General features: G+C 43.1%; 1 protein-coding gene across 2 annotated transcripts; it reads left to right on the top strand.

Moving 5' to 3' along the window:
- Nucleotides 1-361: 361 nt before the first annotated feature.
- Nucleotides 362-1,549, top strand: SOX1 (SRY-box transcription factor 1). Of its 2 annotated transcripts, XM_088136629.1 has the most exons (2): nucleotides 362-881; nucleotides 924-1,549. In XM_088136629.1, exons 1-2 carry the CDS (start codon nucleotides 362-364, stop codon nucleotides 1,547-1,549), a joined length of 1,146 nt encoding a protein of 381 aa, XP_087992755.1. The 2 variants fall into 2 exon arrangements, with proteins under 2 accessions (XP_087992755.1, XP_087992753.1); XM_088136627.1 differs by having other exon boundaries at nucleotides 362-1,549.
- Nucleotides 1,550-15,068: the final 13,519 nt, after the last annotated feature.

A 15,068-nucleotide genomic window follows, 5' to 3' on the forward strand; every position in this document is an offset into this window, starting at 1 on the left:
TCCGCCGTGCACCTGTTCGAGTCGCCTTCGCAGCCACCGCTTGCCGCGGGCCAAGGCGCTCCCCGGAGGAAGAAAGTTTTGCTTTCGCCTGAGGAGATTCCCGCGCGCGCGCTTCCCTTCCTTCTTCAAGCTCACGGGGACCGACCGAAGTGCCCCCACAGGCAGACTCTTGGGGGCTCCCTCCTCCTCCTCCTCACCTTTGATCGTCGCAGTGCACTCTTATACCATTTCTTGCGCCTCGGCACCTCCTCTTTTCTCCCGGGCTCGCTCGCGTGTGTTTCGTTTTGCCCCTCCGCTTGCCAGACGCACGGCTCTATGTTTTGACGTTGTGGAGCCTGGTGGCCCCTAGCAAACTGCGTGAATGTATAGCATGATGATGGAGGCGGACATGCACTCCCCCGGTGGAGCCCAGGTCACCACCAACCTGTCGGGCCAAGCCGGTGCGGGAGGAGGCGGCGGCGGCGGCGGAGGTGGCGGCGGCGGCGGGGGGCCCAAGGCCAACCAAGACCGAGTCAAGAGGCCCATGAACGCCTTCATGGTTTGGTCGCGGGGACAGCGGCGGAAGATGGCCCAAGAGAACCCCAAGATGCACAACTCCGAGATCTCCAAGCGCCTGGGCGCGGAGTGGAAAGTCATGTCCGAGGCGGAGAAGAGACCCTTCATCGACGAGGCCAAGCGCCTGCGGGCGCTGCACATGAAGGAGCACCCGGATTATAAATACCGGCCCAGGAGAAAGACCAAGACTTTGCTAAAGAAGGACAAATATTCGCTGGCCGGCGGGCTGCTCGGCGCCGGCGGTCCCGGGGGTGGCCCTCCGGTAGCCATGGGCGTGGGTGTGAGCCCCGCCGGCGTCGGCCAGCGCTTGGAGAGTCCCGGTGGAGGTGGCCCCGGGGGTGGCGGGAGCGGCGGCGGAGGCAGTGGAGGCGCAGGCGGGGGCTATCCGCACATGAACGGCTGGGCTAACGGCGCGTACCCGGGCTCGGTGGCGGCGGCAGCAGCGGCGGCGGCGATGATGCAAGAGGCACAGCTCGCTTATAGCCAGCACCCAGGCAGTGGTGGCCACCCGCACGCCCACGCTCATCACCCGCACCCGCACAACCCGCAGCCCATGCACCGCTACGATATGGGCGCCCTCCAGTACAGCCCCATCTCCAACTCGCAGGGCTACATGAGCGCCTCGCCGTCGGCCTACGGCGGCATCTCCTACGGCGCTCAGCCACATCAGAACTCGGCTGCTGCGGCCGCCGCGGCCGCGGCCGCCGCCGCGGCCGCCTCGTCAGGAGCTCTCGGCGCGCTGGGATCCTTGGTCAAATCCGAGCCTAGTGTGAGCCCGCCCGTCACCTCAGCGCACTCACGGGCCCCTTGTCCCGGGGACCTGCGCGAAATGATCAGTATGTACTTGCCCGGCAGCGAAGGAGGGGACCCGGCAGCTGCCGCCGCCGCCGCTGCAGCTGCGGCCGCTGCCCAAAGCCGGCTCCACTCCTTACCCCAGCACTATCAGGGCACCAGCACAGGGGTGAATGGCACCGTGCCCTTGACGCACATCTGAGACGGACCGAAGGATGGACGCCGCCACCGCCGCCACTCCCGCCAAAGGGGATGTGCTCCTTGGAGCGGGCTGGCTCCCTCTGCGCCATCCCTTTTCCCAATTCTTCCCCGCAAACCCTTTTGTACAGAACGAGGGCAATGCTTTGAAGTCCTTGTAATAATAATAATTATTATTATAACAAACATTCATAGTACAAAGGATAATGAAGAGAAAAGGTAACAGGTTGCTGTAATGCTAACTCCTTCTCATGTCTCCCCTCAGCCCAAAGAACTAGGTTCTGAAACCGGTGGGAGTTGTTATTATTATTGTTATTATTATTCCTTCTGTTGTTGTTGTTTTAGACGAACTGTGTTTTAACTGAGAGGTTTTTTTTTCTTTTGTACAGTATTTATCATTCACCCAGGAACCACATAGCCTTTTTATTTACTAAGCAGTACGGGAATGGGGAGAGAAACAGGGAGAGAAGAAAAAATGATGATAATTATTATTAATAATTCAAAGGTTTAGGTGATGCCAACTTCTTTGCCATTCAGAAGCATTAACTGGTCGCCATTGGGGCAACTTCTTGTGAAGACTTTTTATTGCCTAATTAAAGGAAAAACAAAAGTCCAGAACCATCTTAAAACTTTTGGGGGTACTTCTTATCAAGCGGGGTTCTTTTGGTTTTGTTTATTTATAAGGGGTTTGTTTCATGATCAAGAACAATATTCTGAATTTTGTAAATGTTTCTTATGTCTTCATTTTTCTTTTGTTAACTTTTTATATTTTTTCTTGTAAATGCATTGTGGAATAATTTTAATTAATTTAGGCATTATAAGGGAATTCATAAATGTGTATATAGTTTACTAAAAAGCATTTTCGCTGAAGAAGAAAACAAATAAAAATCTAAAGATAAGTTTGATTCTGAGTTAAATCAATTTCAAAATAAGATTGAAACCAGGTGATCCAAAATGTACTAATTCATGGCATGTCTTGAAACTGGACACATTGTATGTATAAATATAACTTGAAAAAATCAGTATCAACAAAAATCTGACTTGGGATAGACTTCCATGGTTTTTATTTTAAAAAGCAAAGGGAGGAAAGTGGGTTGTTTTTTTTTAAGTGGTGTAGGTTTGGGATATTATTTTAATATCTGTGCAGTATGGTTAAGGAAGGCAATGCAGTAAATCATTTCCATAGTATATTTCATTTATTTTGTTAATTTATGTAATTGCCTAGGTAAACAGAAGTGAGGTTTTTGGCTAGCTAACTTCTATTTCTTTGGTTAGCACCAGTGTTTAAATAAGTTTGGACAGTGCAACTCCCTCCCTCACCTCCCAACTTCTTTTACTCCACACTGTGCTTTATGGTATTTAGATGAAAAACAGTTTCTTGTATGAATATTGATTGAGTTGAAGCACGATGGAGGATAGCTAACTTTTTAAAAAATGGTTTCTATCTTGCCCCAGCAAAGTGATCTTCTGGGGGAGCTTCAAGGAAACTTGTTTGAAGCGTGAATGCTGTTACATTCAAATAATATATATTTTTTGTACAAATATCTGTTGTACACATTTCTGTTGTTTAATGTTTCAATTTTTAATTTAAAGTGACTTCCTCCATGGCTAATATGAAGTTAGATATTAAACTTGACATAATACTAAAGCCAAAGTTTAGGCTGCAGATTACAATTATTGCTTCAGCTTAAAAAAAGAAAAAGAAAAACATTTAAGAAAATCATGCCTGTTAATAGACTGGGGGGTGGGGGGGCAATGAAGTCCAGAGGAAAAATAGTGGATAAAGCAAATATTTAATTTATTTTATTTGTATCCATTGCCTGCAGTTCCTGAAACAACTTACTCAGAAGTAACCGCTACTGGATCTTTATGAAATCTTTGGGTGGGTGCCAGTTTATTCCAGAGTAAAACCTTTGACAGATGAGAGGCCACACACATTTTCTAGAAGTAAGCTCCTCTGGTTTCAGCGTCATTTATTTTGAAGTAATGTGGTTAAAGACCGCAAGAGCTGACTGTTTCAGTTTCTTTTAGAAACTGCTTACATTATATTGTTTTACGGGTCTAAGTAATATCCATCTTCATTTAAATTATTCCTTCTCTTTATGGATTGGGGCTTTTTGTTTTGTTTGTTTTTTAAATTACTGGTTTCTAAAAAGGGAATAAAATATATTTCCATTTTGCTTGCTTATTTTATTCAGTACAATTTTGATCACTGATTAATTCTACCCCCTCCCCCTACACACACACTTTCCTCTGATGCCCCAATACTGCAGATGAATGTTTTGAAGTAGTACTCTTGTGACATCAATAGACCTGTGTGTCATTTGCCCAACTGAGATTCTGTCAAGAGAAGGCTGTTTCTTCTGGATAATCCAACTGGTGCTTGGTCTGCGCTTTCTTTTTCCCAGCAACTTTTCACTGTGTTGGTTGAGAAAACAGAGGAAGGAAGAAACATTCCAAAAATTACACCTTTACTTCAATACACCTGTTCACACCATCCAGGCTTGCAATCTGTGCAAATAATCAGTGAGGATCTTCAGCTACAGTTCATTAAATTGGCAGCTGTCAAACCCAGATCTGATTTTGTAGAGAAATGTAATAAACCTCTTAGCATTTGAGAAAGAAATTTGCATTTCCCTTTGCATGTAAATCACTCCAGAAACTGGTGGAGGAAGGTGAGGGAAGAAGTGGATGGGGAAAGGTTAAATGCCAAATGGACTACCTCCATATTCTGGCTTCAGGTTTGATATTTCAAATCATTTGTTCTGAGTATTAGCTCTGGGTGTTATAATAACATCTGTGGTACTATTAGTATATTCCAATTAACCTCCCTGTTCAAATATACCCCCCCCCACCCCTAAAACATTTACCTTTACTGCAACTACTGGTATTACTAAGAGAGACAATCCAGACCAAAGTTAAGTGTGTTAAAAATTCATTGGGAAATAATTGTGTGCTTGCTTGCTTGCCCAACTACAATCAGTTGGATCAGAAAATGCTTCATTTTAATTGCACTGTGTCCCTATATTGCTAGTTGTCATGGTGTGAGAAAAAAAATATATCATCTTTATTAGATTTGTTCAGTTTGTGTCTGAACAAAATTGTGTCTGTTTCTATTTTATTTCTCTTTATTTTTAAAATATTTCTGTGCAGAAACAAGTCACTTAATCCTCATAGAATGAATCCTAATAATAATAATAATAATAAAGTTAGAAATAAGGATTTTTAAAAAATTAAATTACCCTCTCTATTTCTGAATGATTGAACATAGCCAACTAAACTAAATTGTAAATGATTTTTGTTTTAATTTTAAATATTTCTCCTTTGGAAATGCAGAATTGTTCACCCTACAGTTTGACTGACAAAGCTATTAAAACCACCTGTGTGGGTTTCTTTGTACTGAAGGCTGCTTCTTCAGTGCTACCTGGACGTTATTCCAGATGGACTTAGTGGCAACGAAGCGTGAGGAACGATGGCTTGAGAAGCTCGGATACCCACGCTTCGGGACCGTAGTGGGGAATGAGAACAATATCCCCCCGGCTGGCTTCTCTCGCGCGCTCCATCCGGGAGAAGGAGGAGGAGGAGGTCAAAACCCCAACGCAAGGATAAAGCGCAACACCTAACCCGCAAACAAATCCAGCGTTGCCAGGTAGATCTGAGCCTCTTTGCTGTTTTGGAGGACGCAGGGCGGGGAGGGCGGTCTCGGCAACTCGTTTCCGTGGACTGATGAGAACTTGCAGCGCTGCTCCAAGGACAACCTCAAGTCGAATTTCAAGCAGCCCCTTCCCCAGCCCTCTCCGTCAGACAGGGGAGCAGGAGGCGGGCTGGGCGGCCAGGGGCCACCGCCTGCCCGTGCTTTCTGGCCCGTTCAGATCTTATCTTAGCCAAGTGGGAGGTGGGAACACTCTGAGATCTGCTTAGGGAACCGTGAAAAGCGCACAATGGAGCCCCAGCCGGAGCGCTGGGGGGGAGGGGAGGGGAGGGGCGACCGATCTGCCCTTTCCCAGCCTTCCCTGCCGGCCACATCAGACCGCCAAGAAGAAGAAAAGAGGAGCTGAATTCGGCGCGCAGTAAACGTCGATGATGTATTTCCATCATTAGCAATTAGCGTAATCCTCTCTGGCCCTCCTCGTGGCAAAATTCTGCGCCTGAAAGTTGTTATATCGGGCTAACAGGGTAATAATCAGAGGATTTTGTTTTCCTGAGACATCAGAATTTCTTGCCAGGATGCGATGCAGTAGATCTTGTCTGGGTTGAATTTCCTAACGCCCCAAGCCACTATCCCCTTTGCACCCTGGCTAACCCTCCTGGATCTTCTTCCTCCTCTCTCGGTCTGCCTGATCTGTCCATCCTTCCAGATTCTCTTTCTCGGTGTTCACTCGAGAGTCCTTCGTTTTCTGCCTCTCGCATCCCCATTTCTGCGGTCTCCCCGCCTTCAACTTTTGCCTTTCTTCTCCTATTCCTTCGTCTCTGAGAGCGTCTGTGTTCCCATCTCAAGTAATCGCCCGCCCCGCCCCCGTCATTGTCCACCTCCTTTCCCACAAGCGCCTGGTGGCGAAGGGGCAAGTGCTGCGGAGAAGCCTTGCCGAGAGGGGGTTGATGGCCAGGGAAAGAGGGACGGTCCTAGGACTGCCTACGACCAGGGTGATCGGTGCCTTCGCCAGTTTTGGGGTCACGTTCTCCAACTTCACCACTTTTCTTTCCTGACCCTTGTCTTCTCCACCAGACCCACCCTCACTATCCACTCATTTTTAGGATTCTCTTGATTTGCAGCCAATTTCTTGGAACTTTTTCTGTACCTTTGCCCAAGTTCAGGGGACCTCCAGCCACACCCAGGGAGTAACCAGGGACAGCCCCACGCATGTTGCTGTTGACCAGCCCCGTCCCCAATCCACAGAGTAATCAGAGCCAAGGAAGTGCTTTGGCCGAACCCCCAGGGGAAATCAGGCAGAACTTTCACACGCAGGCCTCCTCTTCCCCGGGAGTGAAACACACCGCCACAGCAAATAAGTCTTGCGACTGCTTCTTGATACCGAACACTTCCGTCGCCTCAGTCTGCCGAATGGCGGGGCTGGTAATCCCATTGAAAAGGAGGGTTCCCAGGGCCGTCGCAGCTGAATCCCGATCAGGCACGCGCTCCCCGTTTTCCTCAATCACTCCTCCCGCACCTCACTCTGGGCCTGCCTTTGCTGCCCATCCCCCGCAGTCTGGCTGTGCTCCCTTCCCTCTAGGGTCCCCTCCGTTCCTCCCTTGGGACCCTCCTCAGTGGCTTTTCGGAAGCCCTTCCCTCCTCCAAAGGACCGCCAGCCTTTCACTGAGCCGGCCCGCCCCAGAGGCAAGTAGCGAGCCGCTTAGCTCTCCGCGGATGGACAGCGGCGCTCCTTCTTTTGAGTGACTCAGGCCTGGGGGCAGGAGCGCAGGGGCTGGAGGCAGGGCAGGGCAAGGCAGCGGTGCGAAAAGCGGAGGGAGAGGGGGTCGAGGGTGTTTGGAGAGCGTGGGATTAAGCAAACCGGAGAGCTCTGACCCCGGGATCAGCGGCTAGTCAAACCTATTTACGATCACCCGGTCGCCAAGCCCGCTGATGGCTCCCACCGCTGTAAGCGGCCTGCCGAGCAAGAAGTGAAACCGGAGCCCCCTGCTGCGCACGCGAGGGGACCGCATCAGGGGCCAGGCGGTTCGCCGCGGCGCTCCAGCGCGGGCCCGGAAGATGCCGGCTCTGGCGGGAAGAAGAAGCTGAACAGCTCGGGTGGCCATTTTGGGAGAAATTCACTGGCAGCTGCGGCGCAGGGGCCGGCCCAATCTTTAGGCGGTGGGAGTCTGGTTTCCTCGGGCAGAGCCGGGCACTGTCAGTACTCTTGGCAAAACAATTCCTTCCTGAGGGAGCAGACTCCGTCCCGAATACTGTTCACTACTGACACTTTTCATGCATGGCAGTACAATTAACAGTGAAACCGAAGGCTTCAGTACTTGGATTTTTTCATAGACTATCATTTACTGGGCCATTGATTTCAAAATGGGAAGAATGGATATGTGTATTGGGGAGGTCAGATAAACTTTCTGCCTCCAGGCCAGAGTCGTCTGTGTGTGTGTGTGTGTGTGTGTTCACGTATCTTGAGTCAGGGCGATTATATAGACAAGTCCCTGCAGTTTTCCTGGCAGGATTTTTGGAAGTGCCATTGCCATCTTCTTCCTAGGGCTGAGAGAGAATGACTGGCCCCAAATCACCCAGTGGCTTCCATGCTTAGTCAGAACTAGACCTCACGGTCTCTGCTTTAATTCCGCGCCTTTAACCACACCACCAACTGACTCTCTCAGAGTCATTAAAAAGGTCTCGGTTACAGAGTATGTTTGTCTGGCACTTTCCGAGAGAATTGTTTTTGCGTACAGTACCTTCTTCCAATCTTGAGAACCAAAAGACCATGACTAAAAGTGAAGAAACAGGCATTTGGATGAGAGCTTCCTGTATCCCAGCCTATGCCTCTGCACCTAAATCCATCCTCAAATCTCATAGATAGCTTGCATATAAGAAGCAGTCTTCTCTGACAAAACATCACAGAGATAATAATCTCTTATTAAATCCTACTTTGTCATGTTTCCAGAGATATGGGCAGGGTTGGGGAACTTGTGGCCTCAAGATGCTGGTGAAGTCTTAACTCCCTACATTCTCAGCCAGTGTCACCAATAGCAAGTAAAAGCTGAGGGCTGGAATTGCAATTCCTTTGTCCTTCTGTAGGAAGATGCACCTAACAAATGGGAACAAAACAAGTGACACCTACAAACAGCCTCCTGCAACCTGGCATCCTCCAGATGCATTGAATGTACTTCACACTGCCTGGGGATGCTGGGATTTGTAGTTCAGTACATCTGAAGAGTGCCAGGTTGGGGGAGATTGCCTTAAGACTGATTGGTGCTGTTATAACTGAGGGATAGCTTTTTGCAGACAAACTACCTATACTCAACTTTTCCTTCCAAGGAGATCTCTTAGATGTACTCCCTACTGTTAACCTCATCTAAAATAGCTAATTTTTAAAAGGGGAGATTACCACAAGTAGTTCCATAGATCTGTGGAAAAATAATTGAGGTACTAACAAAAGGGTGTGTATGGGAAACTAGCATTGCTCTCTTGTCTGAGAAAATGCAAAACTAAAAAAAGAAAAACAAATCCAGATCTCTGGATTTAATAACTACCACATGCAAAATAAATGCAGTCTCCCATTGCGGGAGATGGGCGGGGGAGAAATTTAAATAATAATAATAATAATAATAATAATAATAATAATAATAATAAAAAAATACTATGACTGAAATTCATTGAAGTTTTCTGGGAAACTCACAGATGATGATGATGATGATGATGACAATGATAATTTCATTGGAGAAGTAAATTTATTTGGTAAATGAAACTCCAACCCTGGCTGCTATTTATCTTGTACCAAAGGCCATCACCATCTGCAGCAAAAGCACAATCTGTGGAGACTTGCTGAGGCAATTAAGTCTTTGCCAGAAGGATGTGCAAAGAAGGCCTCTCCAGCACTTCCCGCCTTTTCAAGCCAAGCAAACCCCATCATTGTTCTTGCCACCATGTAGGATACGCTGTGTCAGCTCTCAATTGTGGGCCCTGCTGGATAGGAGTTGGAGTTGGCAGCTGTTCTTGTGACCCTTTCCCAAGCTTATGCAACACCAGTTGCTTACTTTTTTAAACCACCATTTCACCACAGCCAAACTGGTTGGGAAAATACAGAATGTGCCCCATACTTTTTCAGACTTTCTGATTTTGTAATGGTAGAGCTAAGGAATCAGAAATAAAACATATTCCAATAATATTAATATTAATAATATAACCCCTTATTTCATAATTTTTACTACGGAAAAAAAATACAGTGCTGGAGCGATGAGGAACTCCTTTTTTCCTTTCCCAGCCTTGGCCTGTGCTCAGGAGAGAAAATCACAGTTCATAGTGTTGGTTGTTCAAATGTCACCTACATAAACACTGGTTCTATGTCCTCTAGCTTCATTGCAAGAGAAAGACAATTGAGACTGAGCAAAAATGGGAATAGACAATTAGAGATGCTAATAGAACACCATAAGGAGGCCTGGCCTACTCCTGCAGCGAAATGAGATGGTGGACCTTTGAGACACAACAATGGAGTGGAGTAGACTACTTCAGATGTCAGTGGGGATGCTCGGGACACCAGGGAGAAATCTTGTAGTCTCCTGTGCTGTTTACAGATGGGTGGTTGCTTTTTTTGTTGTTGTTTGTTTTGTTTTCTTTTGTTTTTCACATAGCCAAGTATTTAACAGCAGCAACAATGTGACACCAGAACACCCACCTGAAACTTAAAAGTGGCACAGTCTATTCTTCCACCTTAGGAAATCTGCCAGCTCATTACAATCTCTCTTTCTGTTGTATTTGTTCCAAGCACTTTGAAGTCCTTGTTTGCTACAGTAATTAAATTTAAGGGAAAAAATGAAAAATCCACATTTTAAAGAACCTCTGGAAATAGTAATATAGACATATCACGTGGGACAACAAAATGAATTTTTAATTAAAGTAGAGTTGAATTTAGTTAAATCGATCATTACCTGTTCAATTCCCATTTATTAAGAGATCCTTGCCTAAGGCAAATAAGGCAATTATTATTCATTAAAAATAACTAGAAGTTATTTCTTATATGTTTATTTAACATTGGAAGTTTGCAAGATCAAATTATAGTGTGAATGTATCTTCACAGGCAAAATCCTTTTACCAAAATATAACCTCCACAGCAATTTTTCTTCTAGTAAAAATTCACCCTTTAGGAGAAGACCCATTGTACATATGTAAGGGAAACTGGTGTAAAAACATTTATCATGTGATTTAAAGAATAACATCATATATAGGAAAAAAATTGAACAGGCAGCTCTAAATGTGTTCCTGAACTCCAGAATACTGAGCACACAGGCATTCTAAGGTTCCGTTGAGGGCTGACCAATACAGGTCTGAAATTAAAATCCAGTACTTTGAAGGACGTTGGTGGTTGTGGGATGGGGAGTCTGGGAAGAAAGGTGTGTTGCCTTTAATTACACACAAGCATCTTTCCTAAAGCAGCCTGGCAGGGCCATTAAGTCTTTTTTCTTCCCTTATCCAAATCTCACAGCCTCAGGATAAATCCCTTTCTGAGGAAAGTTGGGGAAGGGAACAAAGCACAGATCCAGTAACAATGAAGAGCCAATGTTGTTCCCAAGACATTGGGAAAAGGAGGAGATGGGTTGGTACAATGCCAAAGCCACAGGTGAGTAATTATTGCCTTGTACCAGAGATATCTCATTAACCTGGCTAAATACAAACAGGAATTTAATGGATTACTAAATACAATTTGGAGGCTGTTGCTAAAATCACTTAATGCCCATACAGTATTCTTTGGCATTTATTTATTAAACCAATTTATCACCTGCCTTATTCACCAAAGTAATATATTCAGCCTATCAGGTGAATCAAAAAACTTTGCTAAAATAAAATTGTACATAGTTGTGTGATAGATCACTCCTTGACTGGATTACTACAGGTAGTAGTTAGTATAAAAAAGTTCTGTGATTAGATTTGGCTGTTGCTAACCTCAGAAACTCTATAAAGGCAAATTCTAGTCCTTTCTATAATACCCAGCGTTCCCAAACTTGGGCTTAATATTAAACAGTGGTACAATTTAACAGGGCTACTATCCTCAGAGTTATTACTCCCTATTATACTGTACAGCAAACCATAATCCAACTTCAGGCCCCCACTCAGGAATTTTTAGGAGGAACTTAATGCATTCTTCCTTTTTTTAAATCAAGTACAAAACAGTGTACAAGGAAACTCCTAGTAAGTCAACCCTATTATTAGAACTTGAGATGGTAGAAGGAGAATGTGAGATTTGTTACATATATGAATAGTTCATAGCTGTGTCTCATCATTTAATTGAAGCACCAAAAAATAACTCTCATGTATGAATTAGCCATCAACATGCTAATCGTCTTAAACAGAACTTGACTTCATTGGACTTATCAGCACAAACTATATAGTAGCTTTTAGTGCAAACAGTTCTTATACTTGATGGGAGTTATATGATGAACATGACTTGTTCTTTGTGATTGGCACTAAATGCATGAATACTAAAAATGATGTTCCTGAGGTGATCTTAAAATTGTCTCTTTCAAATCCAGCTTTAATTAACTCATCCTATGATTTCAGTGGGATTTCAAGGCTTGATATAGCCCTATGAAATAAGAAATCTTTTAAAGTATGAAGAAATATAAATCCAGGTTATTCAGCACCTGATGTCCAGAAGCACCTGAAGATTTTAATAATGGCAGGGGGAGTCCTTATCTATTATGCTATTAGGTCAGTGATAGCTTAATATTTATCATTCTGATATAGTTATCAAATGATTGCAAACTTGCCCCTTTTTATTACAAAATAGGAGTACACAATCTAGTACACCTGACTTCAATAAGAAGATGCAGTTATACTTGATTAGAGACCAGAAATCTGCCCTGTGCTGACTCAGACCATTAATCCACTGAGCAGTGTAGAGCCTGCATGGTTCTGCTGTGCTTCAAATAAAAGTATAATCTGATTCTACCCACAAATGCCAGAACTGAATCATGAGCTTGATATATAGTTTGCTCATCAGGCAAAAAAAGAAAGTGGTCTGTGGGAATATAGATCAGTTTTTTTTAAAATAGTTTGGGAGCTAATTCATTAGGCTATATGGATACTCTGAGTAAAAAAAAACCAACTATAAGTATTTGAACTAAGTACTCAGCATAGACATTAATTCAGTTTTAGTTTACACTGATTTGAGATAGTACTTTGTGATTAGTATGCAAAACTAGCACCAGGGAGCCCCAGTTTCAAATCCACAATCAACCATAAAATTCATTGGATTACCTTAAACCAATCAATTACTATCCCTTAGCCTAATGTGGCTAATAGGAGTGTTGTTACTATAAAATGGAGAAAAACCAGCTTGTTTCTGAAAGGGTAGTTGAATGCAAATATATTAAATAAGATAAAGTTATGCTGTTCTTCATTTCTAGAAAGTGTAATGATGTATGATAACTGTGACTCAGAACTTCAATACTGTAACATCATCTAAATAAATAATAAGATTAAGTAAGAAATGTATTCTTTTATCAAATATCTAGGTCTTAACTCTTAAGACCCTTAACAGCATTTAAACATTTAATTGTAAAGGAATCTCATCAATATTACATAAAACTATTATAATAAGCATGAATGATTTTTTTAAAAAAGCTCTGGAAAGATATGGGATGAATCTCACTGGATCTCTTTGTCAATAGAATTCCTTTGAAATCCATTTTAGCAAGTCAACAAGAATTAGCCATGAGTAGTATCATTTGCAGGGAACATTAAATTCTGCTGAAATTACACCGTATAAATTATAATATTTTCAGACTCTGTCAGCATGATTGTAAACAAAATAGCCATTTTTGGTAGCAGTATCCAAGTAGCCAGTCCTTCTGGTAGAAATTTGAAGAAATTGAGAAAAAATCAATAATCTTTTATAATTAATGCCAAATCAATTAAAAGTTCTGATACAATTCCTGCTATTAACTGCTAGGTTTGTTATAACATTTCAGAAAATTAAAGGCCATATTTCACTGGGTTATTGGTTTTTTTGGCAAAATTATCTATACATCTACACACACACACACACACACACACACACATATAAAATGAAGAATACATTTACTCAAAGTAGGTCATCATTTATTAGCTTAACAATGTTTTCCCCCAGTAGCTTATTTTTGATTCTGCAAGTGTCAGCTGGGCAGAAATATTGAATATGGATATTTTAAATATTTATATTATTCTTTAAGATTAGTTACGAATTTATGTGGGTTGAGTATGTCTGCTCGCTTTTATTTCCCCCCCCCCCCCCCATTTCTGTATTTTGGGTAGTTGTTTATTTTCAAAAAAAAAAAAAAATCTTGTTGCCAGACCCAGCTTTCATGGAAAAACCTTGATATTATCTTTGGGTTATTCGGAAGGAAGGAAGGAAGGAAGGAAGGAACATGTCCTGGAATTTCAGAATCTAGTTTATTTTTTACTGCAATCCATTTGGTAATGCTTACCAATCCCATTTGTAAGGAATAGAAGTTACACTAGAATCTTGATAGAGTACTGAGTGATTTATAATAGGATTTCTGATCCCCAATTCTCTACTAAATCTTTAAAAGGGCTTTCCTTTCTAAATTTGGTTTTTGAAAAAGAATATTTGGATGGAAAACTGTAGAGTTATGTGGAAAAAAGGGAGCTGGGAGGTATGTATGTTTCTTAATTCTTAGTATCTGTCTGTTTGAATATGTACATGCTTCCTTTGATGGATCTTGGAGTTCCAGTAGATCCCCAAAGTTTGAAAGCTGGTCAACCCTACTTGATATTGATGCTTAGTAAAGGAATTCATTTGCAGCTCTAGCATTTATCAATTTCACCCAGAAACCCACTGCTGACTATCCCAATCTTCCTTTGTTTCAGCCATCTATTTTCAGATTCACACAAGAAAAAAGACAGACAGCATTATTGTTAGTTGCTCCATCCGTTGCTCTTGTATTTGGCAACAAGAGCTTGTTTTGGTGTGTGGGGGGGAGAGAAATCTTCATGTATATTGTCTGTAACAATTCTGCCTTTTATTCAGGAGTTCAAACAGGAGTAGGTGGTTCTCTGCTACAGTAGAGAACACAATAACCACACAATAACCCTGTGAGGATGGCTAGATTGAGAGAGAGTGATTGGATCAAAGTGATTTAGATAACTAGTGGCTTAGAGGAGACCTGAACCCAAAACTCCTGTAATCTAGTCCAACACTCTAATCACTACCCCACATTGACTGTTTCATGCAGTTATCAGGTGCTTTTAGCTTTTCCACAAGCCTTTTTATTTCGTTATCAATAAGATTAGTAATGCTATTTTATATGTATCTTCTTAAAAGTAAGTCTTATTATGTTTACTCTCAGGTAAGTGAGTATATGATTCCAATTTAATGGTGTTAATTAAGCTATTTTCAGACTGTGCACACATACCAGAGTGAATGTGCCATGGAATTTAGTGGGATTCTCAGCTAGTCAACACAAAGGGGGTCATAATGAAGGTGATTAGTAGACAGAGCTGAGGTTATTATAATCCCCACTTGCCCAACTCATTGCCTAGGAATGTTGGAGGTTATGATCTCCACACTCCTGGAGGGCATCAGGAGTGAAGCAAATGTAGAATATAGTCAGGGGATTTTTATTTGTAATTAGTTTGTTCAAAGTTCCTGATCATGTAAGTAATTCACACCACCTCCCTCACATACAATTTTTAGGAAGGGCGGAACTGAATGATTGAACAAGTAAGTGGAAGAAATTCATTTATATATTCCCAATTATATTTAGTGTCCTGTTTTCAGCTCTGTGGAAACCCCTAAAGAACTTACCCTCCCAATAACAGACAAAATCCAGAGAAGCCTTCCCCAACCTGTTGCCACCAGAAATGTTGGACA

This window comes from Python bivittatus, unplaced genomic scaffold (genome assembly GCF_059951505.1).
Source record: "Python bivittatus isolate LINGU-HERP-01145 unplaced genomic scaffold, Pbiv_v1 ctg000060_np1212, whole genome shotgun sequence".
In the NCBI taxonomy this organism is placed as follows: domain Eukaryota; kingdom Metazoa; phylum Chordata; class Lepidosauria; order Squamata; family Pythonidae; genus Python; species Python bivittatus.